The 19,068-nt window shown below is 43.0% G+C and overlaps 4 protein-coding genes across 7 annotated transcripts in view; 1 reads left to right on the top strand and 3 right to left on the bottom strand.

The window, feature by feature from the left end:
* gdpd5b (glycerophosphodiester phosphodiesterase domain containing 5b) overlaps nt 1-1,757 on the top strand; it is a 25,371-nt gene extending 23,614 nt beyond the window's left edge. For 2 of the 4 annotated variants that reach the window (XR_003787937.3, XR_003787938.3), the window contains 2 exons: nt 69-359; nt 524-1,757. Coding sequence is in view for 2 of the 4 variants with exons in the window: in XM_029170931.3 (XP_029026764.1) it covers nt 524-609 (86 nt within the window). In the remaining 2 variants the exon portion in view is untranslated. The remainder of the gene's footprint in view (nt 1-68; nt 360-523) is intronic. The other 2 variants (XM_029170931.3, XM_029170934.3) reach the window with 1 other exon arrangement.
* Nucleotides 523-5,419, bottom strand: hspa13 (heat shock protein 70 family, member 13). The gene is made up of 5 exons (XM_029170935.3): nt 5,232-5,419; nt 4,772-5,112; nt 4,472-4,685; nt 4,111-4,278; nt 523-3,904 (listed from the first exon to the last, which is right to left on the bottom strand). The coding sequence occupies exons 1-5, from the start codon at nt 5,254-5,256 to the stop codon at nt 3,324-3,326; spliced, it is 1,329 nt and encodes a 442-aa protein (XP_029026768.1). The 5' UTR covers nt 5,257-5,419; the 3' UTR covers nt 523-3,323.
* Nucleotides 5,420-5,782: 363 nt separating this feature from the next.
* On the bottom strand, nt 5,783-10,654 carry samsn1a (SAM domain, SH3 domain and nuclear localisation signals 1a). Its single transcript, XM_029172245.3, has 8 exons — nt 10,513-10,654; nt 9,654-9,734; nt 9,304-9,432; nt 8,740-8,857; nt 8,484-8,635; nt 8,174-8,383; nt 7,639-7,786; nt 5,783-6,415 (listed from the first exon to the last, which is right to left on the bottom strand). The coding sequence occupies exons 1-8, from the start codon at nt 10,567-10,569 to the stop codon at nt 6,261-6,263; spliced, it is 1,050 nt and encodes a 349-aa protein (XP_029028078.1). The 5' UTR covers nt 10,570-10,654; the 3' UTR covers nt 5,783-6,260.
* A 193-nt stretch (nt 10,655-10,847) lies between these two features.
* On the bottom strand, nt 10,848-14,983 carry LOC114868552 (uncharacterized). Its single transcript, XM_055514149.1, has 7 exons — nt 14,825-14,983; nt 14,527-14,570; nt 13,884-13,939; nt 13,663-13,746; nt 13,279-13,373; nt 12,533-12,653; nt 10,848-12,212 (listed from the first exon to the last, which is right to left on the bottom strand). The coding sequence occupies exons 1-7, from the start codon at nt 14,981-14,983 to the stop codon at nt 11,767-11,769; spliced, it is 1,005 nt and encodes a 334-aa protein (XP_055370124.1). The 3' UTR covers nt 10,848-11,766.
* Between the last annotated feature and the right edge of the window lie 4,085 nt (nt 14,984-19,068).

Consider the following 19,068-nt stretch of genomic DNA (forward strand, 5'->3'; position numbering starts at 1 on the left):
CATTCTATCCCAGCATGCACCTGTGTCCGTCTGTGAAGGTTCTCCTCCTCCTCTCTTCCATGTTGAAGGTCAACCCCAGTAGCCGCCTACCTCCTGCATCCTTCGTGTGTGATGTGCATCTCCTCCTCTTCATCCTACCTCCTCTCCATCTACTCCGTCAGCAGTGACTCCTTCCTCTAGCCCATGCATCTGTCCCATCACTGCCACCTCTGTCTAATTCCCCTTTCCCCCATTCACCCATCCACTCGTGCACCAAACCTCCCCTGAATTCCTCACAATGGAGATAACCTCCGATGTAGGGAAACTCACAGACATCCCAGTCTGCCCAAACAGGCAAGCTGTAGTACTGGGGGTCAGAGGTAAGCCAAGTAGGAAGATGCTTCAGTCATGCATTTTATTACTCAACAACTCCTTCACTGTTTTAAATGACCTTACCAAGACAAGTGTTTAACCAAAACTAAGGTTAGCAAGTGTTTTTGACAGCATACTAAGATTTTTTCTCTTATCCTTTGGCGCCCCCCAGAGGTGAGGAATGGAGTGGGCAGTGCTGAGGAGTTTTACGTGGACAATGGCTACGACTACTACACCAATCAGGCCATCAGCCAGTGACCTGGCCTGTGTGAACCTGCTGAAGTGTGATGGAGACGGCAACACTGACACCACCATCCCTGTTTCAGAGCGAAGTCCCCTCCGCCGTCATGCTACAACTAACAGACTGATGGAGAAACAGCCACCCGGTTGCTTTGTATATAGCATGTAAATACATTTTGTTTTTGCTCGTCAGACGTTGTGTGTATGAAACGGGACTGCACGCACTTTTTGTTGATGGACAACTGTGGGTGACTGAGTGGCGTCACCGAGTTCCCGACCTGCTTCTTTTTAAACTCGAGTGTCCAGAGCCTTTACAAATTTCACTAAGTTTATTTTAAACACTGTAAGTTTATATTCTTAGCTGAAGCATTTTTTTTTTTTTTTTTTTACAAGACTTTATTGCAGTATAAGGCAAAAAGTCGATGGCTCGTTACACTCCTGCCTTCAGTGTCTGCGCACTACTGTGCTGCTGTTCATAAAAGTAATAATATTTATACTTTAAAGAAAAAAAACACAAGCTGTTTACAAAAGTCCTGCCTTGTCCTCCAGGTGAAAAATTCACATAGTCTATGTAAATAACTACTTTGAGGACGCTGAAGGCCCTCCCCCTCTACTTCTGACCAATGAGCTAGTAGCTTGTGAGCTGTGCTCCCAGTGTAACAAGAACCAGTGAAAACGGATTTTTTAATGTGATCTTTTTAATGTGAATGCATTTGGATAGTTTCTTTTTAAATGTATGGTGTACTGAGGGTATTCTGGCTGGGTATGCATCGTTACCCCATGTGCAGTGCTTTGTGGATTATTATTGTACGTAACAGGAGAATCAATGTGAATCATGCTCCAGTGAACGAAGACAAGAACAATGTGAGGTTTGATAGTCACAGTAGCAGCAACCTGGTTGTGACAGAAGTTGATTCACTTCCTAAACGTGACTTCAGTTTGCTATTTTAGTGTCAGCAAGCAAGACGTGTTAAATTGTGGTTTGTTTCTTGTGCAAAACTAAAGGCTGTAAAGGTAAACGAAGTGGACGCTGAATGTGAATGCTCCAGAATCACTGAAGGGACACTACAGGTCACAACAGGTGGCACAAGTTCAGAAGGATGTCGCCATTTGTGTGTGTGGGGTTTTTGTGTATTAATGTGCCTCAGAAATAAACATTACAATCTGCTAATACACTTGTTTGCTGTAGTCATTTGTTTGTTGAAACATATGTAGCTGAAAGATTTTACATATTCTGTATGTATGTATAGTAAATGTATATTATAAAGCTTGAATAAAGAACACAGGTCAGAGCATAAAATAAAGAGACTGTAATGAAGAAATGGGCAGATTATTTAGGCTAAATAACAATTTAGTTAAACTGTACATACAAAAATAGCTCTTTCATCTGCTTACTTCAATGTGCTTAAAAATTAATTATTACAGTATCAAAGGCAATGAGCGTACCATTTACATCATAGGATTTGTTACATGAAGCGCTTGGTTCCAAGACCATAACAATATTTGAAAATAAAACATTCATAAAACACATTTGGCAAAAATAAGTTATGAATTTTTGTTTTGGGGCGTTATTACCTTCACTGCTTGTTAAAAAAAACATGGTGACACCAAACTGTTAATACAGAGGTCTGAGAGTTTCACTGAAATCAGCTTCCAACAATCAGTCCATGATCCACCAGAAGGTGAAACCGCTGTTTGGGCCTGGAAAACAGAACATTTCACAAGGTAACAGTAAGCAACACTTTGGTCTCTCACAGAAAATCTTCTATACATACAGCAGCAAACAGGCTGTTGCTCCCAACTTTGATGTGCAACACCAATATCTGCACTTACATTACTGGCGTTCAAAGAAAAAATGCACTACTGTACAAAGAATTGGCAGACAAGTCTTTAAAGTGCACGCTGAGTGACCCCATTCCCCTCAGGGTCAAATAATTAGTCTTTTTCAAAAGGTGGTACAGTACTGAGTAAACGTTAAGGCTTTTCCTGACACACACCATCTGTTCACGGTGGACTCTCTCACCAGGATACTGGTGTATGAGGTGATTAGTCTATATTGCAGTGAATTTATTTTTAGTTAATTGTGCATATCTTCATCTTCACACTGAGGGGCACCTCTGTCACAGTTACCTCCACTCCCTTTAGGGACAACATGACCCAGAGCCCTCTGTCTCTACTAGCTTGTAGAGGTTCACAAACAATTCAGCAGCTTTCTGACAAGGCACAAGCACACTAAATGTCAATCGTTGATGGAAAAAATTAAAAACATTAAAAGGCCTGCAAAACAAATACACACATTTACACACAGCCATACGCACATAATGGGAATAAATAAATACATAAATAATTGAACAGGACTACCTTATCTCTAAAACCTTGAGATGAGTGGTGGTTCCCTGAATTGAACACCATTCAAGTATCTACCACATCAGCCTCTCCCCTAAGACTGAAGGGAGGAGTAGAAACACAGAGAAGCTTCTCACTGTGCATTTCTGCTGAAAATTGCACAACAAAAGCAGGTGTCACCACTTTGACACTGACTGATAATATCTGCAGTGAGAAGAGTTGTTCACTGTAAAACTGGATGTTGGTATGTTTTAGTGAGTGATAAACAGTTTTTTTGTTATTATCAAACATGTAATTTAGCCGACAACTATTTGTTTTTTCCTTAAATCTATAGACTGAAAAAGAATCAAACAGTCAATAATATAACCTTAATAATTATTCACTTATTAGCTGAAGTTCGTCTTGCGCAAATGTCTGTTAGGGATTTCTATAGCGCTCACTTGTAAAGGCCAAGAGCCGCCCATGATGCCAGCCTGAATGGCCACACCCATAACCACAGCCAGGTCGGGATCGACAGATGTGTTGGGCTCTTTTCCAAAGTACTCAGAGATCAGTCTCCTGATCCGCGGTATCCTGGTGGACCCTCCCACCAGAACGATCTCATCCACTTCTCCTTTATCCAGGTGGCCCTCAGCTAACACAGTCTCAATAGGAGCCAGAATTTTATGGAAGAGGTCCTTGTTGAGCTCCTCAAACTGCTCACGCGTGACAACAGCTTGGAAGAGAACCGGAGCGGGAGCAGCACTTTCAGGTGCATCAGATCTGTCGTGGGTGTGAAGGTGCAACGGCACCTTGATGCCGACGCTGGTTTGGAGTGTAAGTTTGAGCTTGGCAGCTTCCACAGCCTGCCGAAGATGGTGGATGTCCTCTTTGAGAGTGGGTGTAATGCCAAATTCTTGTCGGATCCGCTCTGAAGTATACTGGAACAACCTCTGGCTGAAGTCTTGGCCTCCTAACTTGTTATTTCCTGTAAAGAAATGCCATTCACATATCAAATGCACCTTAACTTTACAAAACCTGTAGTAATTACAACAAACTAGGATTATTGTTTTATTAAGAACCAAACAAAAATGAAGTAAGTATGTAACAGAAGTTAAAGCACCTTTAATAGACAACGGTGCATTTATACTACTTCCTATCTTATTTGCTGAAACAGAAAAATATGGACTGTACCTGCCATGGCTCTGGTGAGGAACATGCCTCCTTGTTTGTTAAGCAGAGACACATCCAGGGTTCCTCCGCCGAGATCAACTACCAGGACATTAAAGACGTCCACCTTGTGCAGACCATAAGCCATGGCAGCCGCTGTGGGCTCATTAATCACACGAAGGATCTCCAAGCCTGCGAAAGGGCAACATAGGAGTTCATCTACACTGTGCATTATGCTAGATGCATTACTGATGTGGTGCATGTAGCTTTTATATTATGTGACTATGAAAGTCAAATTACAAAGTGTAACCAAATGCTAACAATGTGGCAACAAGCATCTTTGACATTATCTTAATTTTTTTTTTTTTTTTTTTTGAAAACTGACCGGCAAGAGCGGCAGCCCTGACCGTGTAGTTCCTCTGCCTCTCATCAAACTCTGCAGGCACGGAGATGACAGCTTTCTGGATGGGCACACCGAGCTGCTGCTCCGCCATCTTCCTCATCTTCAACAGCAGTCTGGACCCAATGAACTCTGGGCTGACAGTGAACGTATGGTTGGTGGAGATTTGAAACTCTGCACTTCCATTGTTGTTGATCACCTAGAAAAAAGTGAATAAGAGTAAATGGTAAATAACGTACGTCATTTAAAATACAATTGGACCATTAGTGGAGTTCACTTAGCCACCTTAAAGGGGTAACGGGCACTCTCCTGCTCCAAGTCCCCCGACTCAAATATCTTCCCGATGAATCTCTTGGCATCATAGACAGTATTTTGTGGGTTGCTGTCGGCTAAGTCCACGGCTTCATGTCCAGCCAGAACCGCCGTGGTGGTGAAGGAGACGGCGCTGGGGATGCTCTTCCTCCCCATTTTATCTGCCAACACCTCCACCTCTCCGCTGCCGGGGTGAAAGACGCCCACGGAGCAGAAGGTAGTGCCCAGGTCCAGGCCGATCACTTTGGGTTTGGGGGGAGGTAGGTACTGCTGACCCAGATAACCAGCCAGGAACAGGGCCAGGATAACAGAACCTATGCGAATGTAACATACGCGTTATGCTAACAGCTGGAACGAGACAGTTAGCTAGCTCACACGTTAGCATCAAATCACCGGTTGAATACCGAAAAAAAATACTTGTCATTAAACTCACCGATCATAGAGATTTCGCCAGACATTGTCACGTTCCTTCAGCGTCACCCTCCGCCTATGGCTCAACAAATTTTGCTGAATTGCCAAAACTGGGGTTAAACGATTTCGGCTTAGACAACTGGAAAATGCGAAATGGGAAAATCCAGAGAGTACCGACAAATACACGTCAGCGTTGCGTATATTATTGATGCGGCTGGGTAATGTAGTTTGCGACTGACATGAGAGATGCCACGACGCGCAGGTGTACGCTATCTCATTACTACAGCTCCCATGAGCACTAGCGGCCTGCAACGTTAAAAACGTTTCCTGACGTGGCAGAGGTCTTAGCCAACCAGATTGATCCAGCCCAGCGTGTGTGTGTGTGTGTGTGTGTGTGTGTGTGTGTGTGTGTGTGTGTGTGTGTGTGTGTGTGTGTGTGTGTGTGTGCGCGCGTGTGCGTGTGTGTGTGTGTGTGTGTGTGTGTGTGTGTGTGTGTGTGTGTGTGTGTGTGTGAAATGTGTTTATATGACAATAAACTGGTGGTTGAAGTAAATAATAATAGTAAATAATTCAAACACTTTTAAATTATTATTATTATTATTATTATTACTTTTATATACAAAACGTGCAAACAGATCAAACCCTGACATTTCTGACTTTCTGACTGACATTCACAAACACAAGAAAAAAAATTATGTACAGTTTACATTATAGGCCAATATCTGAATATACATTATTTAACCAAAGAAAACAACAGCAACAAAAAAAGTTTAAAAAACAGATGTCATGAAAAAGGTAAAAACGTAGTTGAGATAAATAAAGGCTTTATATGTGGAGACACAGAATGATTTTAAATGCAATAAATATGTGATCTTTAATCAATGTCATTATTTGAATAACGTACATGTAAAATAAAAAAAAAATCTTCGTATTATCTTTATAAGTGACAAATGGATCAGATGACGTGAATAGAAATCATTGTATCACAATGTATCCTCTATGTTACCCCCAAAACTTATAATAATAATATCCATCTGTCAAACTGAGCACATTAAGAATCAACAGTGTCTGTGAGTTGATCCGCTTCTTCTTTGACGTCTGAACATTCAGATGGGATGAAGCAGCCTGAGTCTCTGGGACAGTCACTGTCTTCCTCCTGTGGACTGTGGGAGGAATTACGCTCCTCCTCATCCTTGACATCATTACCTGTGGTCACAAACCAAATGGAACTCATTCAAATGTCATCGTGATATGATTTCCTATTTCCATTCATATTAGAATATTTACAATCTTTGCCAGGTCAAAGGAAATTAACCCACATTTAGACGCAAAATCCTTATACTCTTATAATTTTCATATCATTTCATTTGACTATTGATAACGAAGCTTCTCATAGTTAAAACTAAAGTAATATAAAAAAATGACCCACATTCTAGGAAATACATCTGCAGGTGTGACTCAGCAAAAAGCCACCGTCCTATTATTCATGCTGCCCTCTTACAGTGTCACCATTTAAAGCCAGCAGTCCTTAATATTTCTCCTAAATGAAGGAAGCGTTTAATCCCTGTGACCAGGTTACTGAACCACTAAGATAACAGAGTTCAGCTTGATTAAATCAGATCGCACGTGAGTCAAGGAGACTCACTGCCATCTGTTCAGTCACCAGCCCAAGCAGGAGCGTTACAGTGAGCGCTGAGTTTCCCTGAGTGATTGTGTTTAGGTCATATCCAACCTGAGCACCACATGAAGCTAACCAGTGAAGGCCGTTACTTCTTTTTGTTTTCATTTGTGCGCGGCTTTGTGAAGCTTTCAAGATGTCAGATTACGGGAACCCCTTGTCGTCTCAAGCGCTTTCAGTCTGAGTAACAGGATATAACTGATAAGCCTCTCAAAGAACACAGGACGCATTTCTCCTCAGTGCGCTTCAAACGTCTCAGCCTTCATTTATTAAAATACTTGTGAAAAATGATTTTTTTTATGTGTCATTCTCTTTTTATTATGTTTGTTGAGTTGAGGGATTTACTCTCTGTTCCTTGTAGAATGCAGCGCCAGTTGCTGCTACGTTTAAGTGGTTCAGCAGTTAAAGAGCTTTGAGGAGTGCTCATTTCTGATTGGCTGATGATCACATAATGGGCTGGGTCACACAGGTGTGTCACAAATAATCACCCTCACGCTAATTAGAGCTAGCTGCTCCCAGAGGCATTAGCAGAAACAAAAACACTTAGCCAATTGGTGTTAAACTGAGGTTTTCCCATCATTAAATTACTTCAAAGAAGGAAAACCCTTTGAAGTTGAAAGACTTTTGTTTGTGTTTCTTTATCGTATTCTAGTGATATTACTTTTCATACTTCTTATGAATCTCGCATCACCCAACGTAAAGCAGCAACATTCCTGTACACGTCCTAAAGCTAGCTGGGTTTGTTGCTGACCTTCCGTGTAGTGGCATTCAGCAGCAGCGAGAAGCCTTTGTCTGTGCTCGGGGTCTTTGACGTTCAGCTCTATCAGGTGTTTCTCCTGCAGGTGCATCAGGTCCTCCACCGTCTCGTAGCCGTTGAGCAGCAGGGCCGAGGCGTACTCCTGCAACGACGACAGCTCCGTGTTCATGCAACATGGTACAAAGGCAAAACTCGCATGCCCAGTGATACGTACACGTAAACTGACGTCTTTCTTCATTGCTACACTTGAAGTTTCTCATCGCGTGTGATAGTGTTTACATTGGCGTCACGCAGGCTTTAAGCTGGTGACCACAGTTATAGGTGTATGAGCTTTAATCTGATGAAAGTGCGCAGCAACGTTTTAGTGATGCACTCGTAAGAAGTCAAAGGTGTTTCTGTGAATTTTGCACCACAGCCTAATTTCACATTTGTGGCAGTATTCTAACCACATGCTTTTCTCACTGATGCATGTGACCCATTTCACACTTTCAGAACCTACTTATCATGATCGAATGGCTCGCCTCTTTACCTTGAGATTGAGCCGCTCGAGTAACTCCAGCAAGGTTTTGGGCCGCGGCCTTTTGCAGAGCTTCTGTTGTCGGATCTTGGGAGCTTCTTCCTCCTCCTTCTCCACCAAAATGTCCACATAGATGAACTTGAAGTTGCCCACTTTATTGTTTAGCATGCCTGTCCAGATGCCCATCGGAGGCTTACTGATGATGTTGATGATGTCGCCCACCTACACCAAACATAATCATTTCATTAAGTATTTCTTTATTATTTGTCTTCATTTATTTATTTTTTTAATGGACCATAACGGTTCTATTACCATCTTTTACCTTTAGTTTGAGGGAATCTGTGTCGTACGGGCTGGGAACAAAGTCTGTGTGGACACGAGCTCTGCCACAGAACTGCCCCTGGTAGGAACCATCCTCCTCCAGCCTCAGACTGTCCCTCTGACCAGAGCCATTGGATTCACTGGTCACACCACCTGAACCCACCACAGAACACAATTCAGTCTGATGACTCTGTTTAGGTGGTCCAATACAACCACATGGTACTGATTAACACGCGCCGGGCTCTGGTAGCACGTACTGGAGGAGCTCTGGCCGCTGTAAAGACTCTCTAGGGAGTTGCATGTCTTTGCAGAGGTTTTCTCGGCTGCAGGGCTGCCATCTGTCTCCACCTCTGGGTCCTTGTCTGTGTCATCAGCCTGAGAGCAAATAGGACATAAGTATTAACTAACAACCAGGAAATACAAAGTAAACAAACCTCATCAGCAGCAACTATTGGACAAAAGGTAAATCAAGTTGTAAAGTCCTTGTGAAAGTAAAAGACAGAGAAAGCTTTAGGTGAAGGTGCAGGATGTCAAAGTTTAGTGTTTTTATCTCTATCAGTTTAACAGTGGGAAAAAAAGTTGCAAGTTTTATGTAAATCAGAACGAAGCGTGTCATCTGAACATTGCCTGTGTTTCAGGATGTGGGTTTGTGTGCGATTAACACGATACGATTCTTGAGAAGTACGGGTTTAGCCGAGTTCAGACTTTTACCGAGCGCTGGAGGAAACCAGGGGGTTTTGAGCTTCTGTGTAAGCACATCTTCAACTTGTTTATTGTACGCATGATCCTGACGTGTGTGCGTTTGTGTTGCAGTGACTCACTGTTTCCTCAGATAATGACTTTGCGTGTTTTTTGCCCATTTTTCTGCGCATGGTCAGCGAAATGGCCTTCATCTTCTTCCCCAGTCCAACTGATTTGTTTGAGTCTGGACTCTCACATTCTTCTGTGAGCTGTGTACAAAAAATGTTGCATTAGGACGTAAAGTAACATGAATCAGGCCCTGTGCAGAAAATGCAGAAAATGTCCTTCTGTTATTGATAAAATTTTTGTTTATTCAGCTCTCCGCAGGCTCATCCTCAACATAAATGTTTCTGCACAGTGATTTTATACTTGTTATATTGACAACTACGTCATAAATATACTGTTATAATTAATTTAAAAAAATACAAACCATATTTGACCCATTTTCTTCTGTTTTAGCTTGTGGGGAGTGATGACGCAGACCCTCAAACCTGCCAAAGCTTGTTGAGCGCTGTGTGAACAGTTAAGACAAAGGATGTTGTGAGTACAAGGGTTATGATGCAAGGCGCTGCAGAATTTCCTAAGATTCAGTCATTGTGTCACACAGCTGACTCAAGATCATCTAAAATCTGCTGCATGTTCCCTTAATGACTCAGATCAATTTCCTCTTTTCTCTGGATACATACGTGTATTTTATATATAGTATGTTAGAAAGCCAAATTATTTTCTCAAAGATTTGATATTTGTTCATGTGGACCTAAAAATATTTGGTCTCTTTCAAATAAAACTTCAATAATTACATTTTATAACTTTTTTTATGTCTATGGCTAAACTTGGCATGATTTTAATATGTATAATAAACTATTTCATAAATAAAACTTCTGCATCCTTTTAATCCTGTTGATGTGAACTCATAGTTGCTTCACTCTGGTTCAATTTTAATTCCTCCTTTTCATAAAACTAAAAGTCATTATAATCTCTCAAAACCTCCACCATCTCCTGAGCGCAACTCAAAAATAATTATATAAATGAATAATCCCTGGAAATCCTGGTTAAATATGAGCCGAATACTCCTAGACAGCCATCTGCGGATTGAGATAATGCAGCATCGGCTGCTCTGACTGACAGACCCACATTTGACAGAGCAGCACAACTGGAGGCTTTTCGCCGCTGTGTGTTATTCACAGAATCGTTTAGCACTTGTGCTGTTGTAGCGTTTCTTGTTTTAATGCAGTTTACGTAACTTATTCTAATTAAACATTTCTTTGTAGCTGTCTAGTCACACCTACCTTTGGCTTGTTGCTCTTTGCTTTGTCTGACACGTTGGATGCTGTTCTCTGTAACATTTCGTGCAGTTTGGATGTGAATCTCAGATCTCAGTCTGCCCCTCTCTACGTCTGAACCCTCTGTCGTGACACTCAAGTGTTAACTAGCACACAGAATGGCCTGTCTGATGGCTGGCTGGCCCGCTTCCTTACAACACAGGATGTGACAGGATGTGAGGCAATAGCTATCGAGTGTCTTGTCGCAGTATCGCTGCGAAAGGGAAAATGCTTAAGTTTGCATTTTGTGGTCTCCTCAACAAAAAAAACAAGCGCCATTTCCAGGAAAGGCTTAATTTTATAATTGTGGTGAATGTTTATGAGATAGAGAGCAATGGGTTTATGTCATATCTGCACCTGGGTTACATTAGGTTGACTGCTGAGCTCAGAGTTGTGCACTAGTGTCACCACAGGTCAATCAAACACCCACTAGACTGAGTAATAATAATATAATACAAAACAGGGCTGTGTCTAGAAAAACTCAAATAAATATTTGGTTTAAATCAGCGTGCCACTCATCTCTCCAAATTTCCCCTTAACAGCAAAAGGGAAGTGGCTTATGGTAAATGATGCCAGACAATAGTTTTATGCCTTCATTTCTTCATGTGGGGTTAGTGTGTTTGAGGAAGTGCTCATTTATGACAGAGGAACAGCTTAAAGTGGCAACTTTGCTGTGTTGTAATGATTTCCTCTTCTTCTCTGCTCTTGAAACTGATGATTTTTCATTTTGTTTTTTTCTGTTTTTTTTAAATACTTCACACTGTAGAGTTGAAAATCGATAAATAACCACCTGTCGTCTGGCAAAATAAAGCAGTGAGAGGCGCTTTTGGGGATTTTCTGCTGTGTTTACGATGCGGAGGGCGTTCAATCAGTTAGTGATAGAAGAGCGAACTTGACAGACAAACCCGCTGCTTAATCCCACAGTTTGCAATCAGATGAAAACTCCTTTCAATCCAGATTAAGGCTCTGAATCCATTACTTTGGATGCTCCTGACTCCCTGGAGAGGCAGTGGTTCATATGAAGGATCCCAATTCAAAGGTCCATCATTTGAACGCTCACTTCATCTGTGCTTTACAACATAGGACATGTTTGTTTTATGCTTTTACTGAGAGACGTCCTGTAACACTACAGTATACTGTACAGACTGTACAGAGATCTATGAAGCTGTAATAGTGTCCTTTCCATTTTCGTGGACTTAATGGTTAATGAAAAAGTCATAACTATAAAGACAAACTCACGTTTGACTCCAACAGATCCACGTCTGTGATCGATCGCGGCACCTTTGAGGAGATTTGAAGTCCACAGTCCTGTCCCGAGCCCCCGTCCTGCTGCCGTCTGCCCTCCCACTCCTGATTGTTAGACGTGGGGAAGTCACGGGCGTAGGCGCGGTACTCCGTGAGCGGCCTGCAGCAGGTGTGCTGGATGGCCCCCCAGGCCGGGCTGCGGTCGCCGGGGTTGCTCCAGCGCTGCTGGTGGGCATGGGTGGGCGTCGCCCCGCCGGGTAGGTCGACTCCACCCGAGCAGCGGCCCGGAGCCGCGCTGTCCTGAGGGGGGAGCGTGGAGGCTTTGCCCAGGTAGGGCCTCTTGTCTTTGGTCTTCTGTCTGTATGACACGTCCAGACGGTGGGGTCCCGTCGGTGGGCTCAGAGCACTGGATGGTGGGTGCACTGGGAGAGTTGGGAGCACAGTCAAATGTTCATTCCTGTTTTTGTTTTTTCCCGTGTTTGTCTTTTGAAGCCGATATCTTTGCACCTACGACCACAAACACCTACGCTGGAGCTGTCGCAACACTTGAAGCAGAAGTCAAATTCTTTTATCACAGCAGAAAGTCACAAACTGTAGTTGCTACATTTTGAGAAACACAGTGAGCATGATCTACTGTAACCGCAAGCTGTGTTGGTGAGTCACAGGCCAGTCACACTGGAAAGGTCAAAAAGGGCAATAGTCAAGGACATATTGGAACCTTTTTTTTTTGTAGTTTTTTTACCTGCGGAGCTGAGATTTTTCTTGGAGCCCTCTTTCCTGCTCCTTCCACCTGCTTTCCTTCCAGGTTTCTGACTTCTTTTCATGGCCGGTTTAGGCTCCAGTGGCGCATTAGCGTGGCTGCTCTGCTGAGGCACAACATACACACGGTTAGCTTAGCTTAGCTTAGCTTAGCTTAGCTTAGCTTACTGATGAATTCCACTCAAAGCTGGATGAATCACCAGCTCAAACTTAGTTTGTGGTCAAAACATTGCCAGACTCATTTAATTGCTTCAGCCCCAGTTTGGTGTTTAGTTTTAATTAGCATCTTAAATAAACGACCTCAGCATTTACTCTGTAAAAATGTTTTCTTCGCAGCATCTTCCACCAAATCCCGTCTTGTTTACTGCTGATTTCCACCACTGTTTGCTGCTGGCGTTAGTCAGAACGGGCACTGGATGACCTGGCACGAGGCCTGAACACAGGCGCACGCCTCTGCCATGTGGCCCAGAGATTACACCCAGAGAAGCGCTGCTCGGACCATCTGCGCTGTATTAAAGCCCAATCAGCGCTTGCGTTAAACGATTGTGCCATTTAGGACACGAGCGGCTCTTTGGTTGCCGGGCTGTGGCGGCAGCCTGCGTTAACGCAGAGCGAGCGTGCCTGCGAGGATGCTCAAGAGTCTTTAGTGCAAAGGCAGAGGTGTCACATGAGTTCAAGCAGAATCACCTTCACTATTCGCTATTTTTAGTCTAGCGTTTCATTTCCGACCTGGCCTGAAGGCGGTTTCTCCTTTTTCTTTGTGCCACAATGATGAGCTCCCTTCCCTGCTTTGGTTTCACTTCTGTGCTTCGCCTTCCTCGTCTCTGCATGGAGACAAGATATTACAGTATGCAGTAAGTCTCACCAGGTTTGTGAAACACGGGAAAACCAGCAAAGGGGAATGAAATCCCCAGAAAGAGTCTGTTCAGGAAGCTGATTTATTTCCAACTGAGCAGTGCCTCTTTGTGAGTCGTGTGATTTGCCATCTGTGTCACAGAGTTGTGGGCTGGTTTGAGCTCGAGTCCCCCCTGCCCGTCTTCAGACATCATGCTGAGTCCTGATGAGTGTGGGCACATACTGTAGATGGGCTTAACCTATTTATTTCCTATTTACCTTCATTGTGATTGCTGGTGATGTGGACCAAATCTTCTCGGCTTCTGGCCGGCTGCCAAAGTACAGCATTACGGCTGGGGTTATCTGTAATGGAGACAAATTAAAATATACTGGGGTAGAGGCAAGACATGCATGAGGCTCAATGAAGAGCTTCTTAGTCACAGTCTTTTAGGCCTTATCTCATAGTGTTACAGGTTCCATAACAAGGCGACTGTACTCACCCAGTGCTTCATTATCCGATGCAGATTTGTATATGTGTGCCCTGAAATTAAAAATACTAACAGTCAGTGAATGCAACAAATATGACAATTACCATTCAGGTAAAATATGACCTCACATCCTAATAATCATGGTCACGTTTCCACCACACTGAGGCCAAACGGTTTCATTTAAACTAAGAAAATCAGGGGCAAAGGTGTAGAGGGAACTCTAACTAGGTAGGCCTTGAATCGGCTTAGTGCAACTAGCCCTGAACTCTAATCTGCCTTCTGTTGGCCCGAGCAGCCAAAGGCCTGTTTTCTGCAACATATTCACTACCAACTGAACTACACAACACACATAAAGCTTTGAATGGCTGATGGGCGATCCGTGTCTCTGCCTAAAAGCATTGTTTTCAACCTCCAAGATGAGCTAAAGATGATGAGGGCAGCACAGCTCTGCTGCAGGATTTACAGAATTAACCCTCAGCGAAAATAAACCGGGAGCCTTTCAAGCCGTGCTGTTAGTCTGAGGGAGAAGCCTTTCACTTGCAGTACTGCTTTTTGTTCTGTTTCCAGCAGGCGTCTCATAACTGAAAGAAAAAGCAGGTTGCAAAGTGGTCGCACAACCACTTCCCCTGTCAGGACCGAGCGTCAAAGAGCTCACCTTTTCTTTTTGTTGGAGTTGCTTCCCTGCACGTGAGGCATCTCCTGAAGGACACACAGCATTCACAGTCAGACGACCGCGTTTGACTTCTGGCAGAATTATTCAAGACTCGGCTGTAAGCAGGGTTATGAAATTTAATTTACATAACGAGCTTGAATTAAAATCTGGGATTTGCCTGCATTCAGCAGCAGCTGTCAACTGGCTTTGTTTATCATTTCATAATCAGCTTTATTTCACGGGCGCACCCCCGTTTGCACAACATGCGCGTGCGCTGGGTTTGTGAACAACGCACACGCACCATGGATATGGATCTCCCAGAGCCTCGCCACCTCGCGTTGTCATCCAGCAGGGCGGCCGGGCTGCACGAGCGGCTGCACGATCGACTGGAGGAGCGGCTGGGCACGGGCAGTGGGGGAGCGTTGCTGGAGCTCTGCACGGCCTCGTACAGGCTGTCCATCGAGCCCTCCTGACGCCGCACACACACACACACACACACACACACACACACACACACACACACACACACACACACACACACACACACACACACACACACACATTATTATCACTGATGCCGCGCGCTGCTGATGCTGCACCAAAGCCCATTCATATTTGCTCGTCCGCTGTGGACGCAGAGCAGAAATTCCTCAGCGCGGATTAAAATTTGCTCGGCTGAGCTGGGCTCCTTCTAGGAACACGTGACCCACCACCACTCATCCTTCTCCTGTCTGCACACTTGTCTGTACTGGACAGATGGATATTTGTGGCAATAAGACTAAGAGTTTTCATTCACAATAATCTGTTGATGCAATCAGCTTTTGTTCAGACTTGAACTCTCCTGTATAAGATTAAAGTATGGGAAGTAATTGTGATAACTATTTTGTCAAATGCACAACCTTCCTTCACTACGAGTCCCTTTTTTATGATTGAGCGCAGTATATTGTTGTTTGTTGTTCATCCTGACCTTCCTCATCTGCGTGATGTTGTCATATTTATGTGTAATCAGAGCGACACATGACAAACTCCGGTAGCACATCATGCGTGAGCTTGTGTGTGTCCGTGTACACGTGGTGGAGAATAACAGGCGAAGACCCTGAACTGTTCTGGTATCAGTTCGCAGCCACATCTGTCCAAAGGCACGTTCCCGCTCCCCCGTCCTTGTTTCCACGTGCTGTGACAGCTGCTGCAGCGTCTGACTGACTGACTGAGCGTTGGCGTCGCCATTCTTTGCTGTCTTTATTTTTATCAGTATTGGCCTGTGCACATTAACGACACTCAAGTCGTTAATGTGCACATTTTCTTTGTATAATGATAAGAGCTTTAAAGAAGCACAACCTTTCTTCACATCTTCACATTAGAGAAGCAGTAAGTCGATGTCTGAGGAAGTGTTTTCTAATGATCAGCAAGTTCATTCAGGAACCATATGTATGACTGGCTCACAGCATGTGATGGACGAGCTTTCGTTGTGATACCATCTCCCTCGGCTACTTTAAACGCGGCCTGTCAGCAGATCGAACGAGCAAAAGAGAATGAGTTTCTTACCAGTGAGAAGCAGAAAAGGTTCATGGTGTCAGAGAGGTCTCCTGTCGGATGACGGTGAAGCAGCGCGCTGAGTAATGGACACCGACAGACACAACAGCTGAGTGTCGGATCTCCTGCTGTCTTCTCAGATTAATACGGCAGTGAAATCCCTGCACTAATCCAGTGGATGGACCACCGTCCCTGCAGCAGCTAAAGCACAACAAGCCCACCATTGGTGGAGTCTGTGTTTCGTTTTCATCAGGGAACGGTTGCACACACACCCAGCAGTAAAATAACTTCTGTGTTCAATTGAGACTTTTTGATACTTGTTAATATAATGTATATGAACAAGCAGAGTTTTACTGATGAAGCTGGTGACACTGATTTTAAAGTGTTCACATGTCACAGCTTGTGGCTACAACTAGAGGTTTGGACCCAGGATGACTGTGAAAGAAAGCAGAACAACTGATTCAGACAGTTACAGTTAAAAGAAACAAAAAGTAAAACTACTATTACATTAAATCACTGCACAGATTGTTCCGGTGGTGTCTACATTGTTTACTCATTTCCACCCCCCCTCCCCACTTCCAATAACTTTAGTTGCACTTTTAATAATTGTACCAGTATTTAAACTTGGTAAATGTTTCCTCCCCGACTGAATCTGCAAAACAAGGAGTAGACAATTCAAACTAACACTAGGCATAAAATACACTAACTATTAACAGTCGTGCCCTTCTGCAGCTGCCATGTAGAGACACACACCAAACAGAAAACAGTACCAGGGCACGCTAATTGTCACGTTTTCAGCCACAGCTCTTTCCTGTGTGGGCAGCAGGTGTGTGTAGTGTTTTTCCACATGCGGTAAATGTGTCTTCGTGCAGCTACTTCACCAACACAGGGTCCTCTAAGGGGTGGAAAGTTTTTAGTTTGGGCAAATAATCAACCCCAAAGTGATTTGAAAGGTTTGGGGAAGGTTTGTTTCCATGCAGCAGCTTTGTTTTTCAGCCGAAGATGTTTTGCTTGGAGTCATTGTGTGTGTGTGTGTGTGTGTGTGTGTGTGTGTGTGTGTGTGTGTGTGTGTGTGTGTGTGTGTGTGTGTGTGTGTGTGTGTGTGTGTGTGTGTGTGTGTGTGTATCAATTCCATGTACAATACGCTGCGTGTGCGTAGCAGAAGGTTGTGCACTATTAATCCCCCAATCTTCTACCTATAACGTCAGACCTGCTTCAGTGTAGAGAAGGGATTAACACTTTTGACCTATATTTTATTCTGACGTGACAGACACTGTGAAGACAAATGATGTTTGATGTAGAGAAGCATTTTGAATCCCTCCTGTTTCTGTTGAGCTTAGTCACTTCATTGTTGTCTTCCGATGTAAAATGTGCTTTTGCTTTATCCGAGCAACAGGAAGCATATTTATGATGTCGGAGTCCTCAGACCTGAATGAGCCGATGATTAAAATAAAAACCTGCGTGGTTTTAGGCCCCGGATCGGTCCTCTGGTCAGAATTTAATTGCATGCTATTCTTAGCAGCACGTCAAATCCATCAGCCTCGGATTACGACATGTTTCACATTGTTTTGATTCTAAGTAGAGGAACAAACAGGTATTCTCAGCTTGTCTTATATGAACAGCGACGAGATTTACCAGTAAGTAAAATTCATCATAAAATCTAAATAAATTTAATGTGAATAACGTTAAAATGGTTTTAATTAGTCTATGCAGTCATTAATTATTTTCTACATTTAATAAAAGCAGCCAGTTCAGAAGGCAGACCATTAGTCCATCAGTATAATCCATTGGTCAACACATTAAACCCCAAGTCCCCCTTAGAAAGCACTAACACTAGACTCCACTGACCCACTAAGTGATATCAGGAAAGGATTAAGTCTGCCTTTGTGTGTTTGTGTGGTTGCCCTGCTCCCAGTACTAAGTAAACGAGCCTGAGTCACAATTTAAAGATTCCACTTAGTCCAGAATAAATATACAATAAAGTAGGAAGGAAGGTCACGTTAAAAATATAAATAAAATGTTTTATAGTTAGTTAAGCGTTCTTCAGCAAAAAAAAAAGATAAAACAATAATAAATAAATATAAAAACAAATACGCAAGTAATATGGAACCACTTAACAAATCCTCTAACAGTAATATGGATAGAATAAAACGTACAACACGCTACATGCAGCAGTAGATTTATAAAATCCGTTTTAGTGCCATCTAGCGGTCACTGACGCTATGTGCGCTTCAGACGTCAAAGTTCAGGCTATGTGCATAAATGTTTGCATGGGTTTCTATTTTATTTATTTATGATCTATTTTAATGTTTAAATTAAACAAATGAGCCAACTGTTAGAAAATGCAAATATTCTAAGTGTTACCTGTTGCCTGCAGTATTTTTAAAATATCTAGTGTGTCTAAAATCAAAAAGAAAACAATCCTTTTATTTTAAGATAATGACATTGCGACATCTGCAATGAATCTCACCAGATGTTCAATCCAGTTGCGAAGCTCTTCTCTGACTCACTGACGTCCCAGTGAGTAAAGTGGTGCTGTGGGTAGCAATAGAGGTCGCCTTTGTGAAGGTCACAGTCCCAGCGTAACATTATCTCAATAGAGTCTCCCTGAAAAACATGGGCTTGATAAGCTACTAGTGTTTGTGTTTGGTGCAATGTAGATGTGTTAGTGTCATAAAGTACTATGAGTGCAGCTCGGTGTCATATCGGCAGGAGACATTGGATGTTTCAAGAACGTTGAGCATTGACTCGCTGTGTAATGAAAACAGGAGCAGAAATTACTTTGAAAATGTGAATTTGTGAAATTGGAGGAAAATCTTGATGTAGATGCTAAGTTTTCAACATTTTACAGTAGGGGCCGTATAAAAAAATAAGAATTAGTATGATTAGAGGAGGATTCTTCGTCAACTTGACCGTAGCCAACCAGCACTTTGGGAAAAGTGGCAGTAATTCACTGAAACAACAACAAGGCATCATTCAACTAGTATTTTAATTAAGCGAATTGTGGTGCAT

Source organism: Betta splendens, chromosome 13, assembly GCF_900634795.4.
Source record: "Betta splendens chromosome 13, fBetSpl5.4, whole genome shotgun sequence".
NCBI lineage: Eukaryota > Metazoa > Chordata > Actinopteri > Anabantiformes > Osphronemidae > Betta > Betta splendens.

Excerpts from the sequence above, each read along its gene's own strand:
- hspa13 (XM_029170935.3), bottom strand. The coding sequence starts at position 5,256 with ATGTCTGGCGAAATCTCTATGATCG. Across the intron at positions 4,686-4,771 it reads GTGCCCGTTACCCCTTTAAG|GTGATCAACAACAATGGAAG; the intron begins GTGGCTAAGTGA and ends ACTTTTTTCTAG. Across the intron at positions 4,279-4,471 it reads CAGGGCTGCCGCTCTTGCCG|GCTTGGAGATCCTTCGTGTG; the intron begins GTCAGTTTTCAA and ends GCCCTTTCGCAG.
- samsn1a (XM_029172245.3), bottom strand. The coding sequence starts at position 10,569 with ATGTTACAGAGAACAGCATCCAACGTGTCAGACAAAGCAAAGAGCAAC. Across the intron at positions 8,636-8,739 it reads CAGCGGCCAGAGCTCCTCCA|GTGGTGTGACCAGTGAATCC; the intron begins GTACGTGCTACC and ends TGGTGGGTTCAG. Across the intron at positions 7,787-8,173 it reads TCGAGCGGCTCAATCTCAAG|GAGTACGCCTCGGCCCTGCT; the intron begins GTAAAGAGGCGA and ends TCGTCGTTGCAG.
- LOC114868552 (XM_055514149.1), bottom strand. The coding sequence starts at position 14,983 with ATGGACAGCCTGTACGAGGCCGTGCAGAGCTCCAGCAACGCTCCCCCA. Across the intron at positions 14,571-14,824 it reads CTGGGAGATCCATATCCATG|GAGATGCCTCACGTGCAGGG; the intron begins GTGCGTGTGCGT and ends TGTGTCCTTCAG. Across the intron at positions 12,654-13,278 it reads AGAAACCGCCTTCAGGCCAG|AGCAGCCACGCTAATGCGCC; the intron begins GTCGGAAATGAA and ends GTGCCTCAGCAG.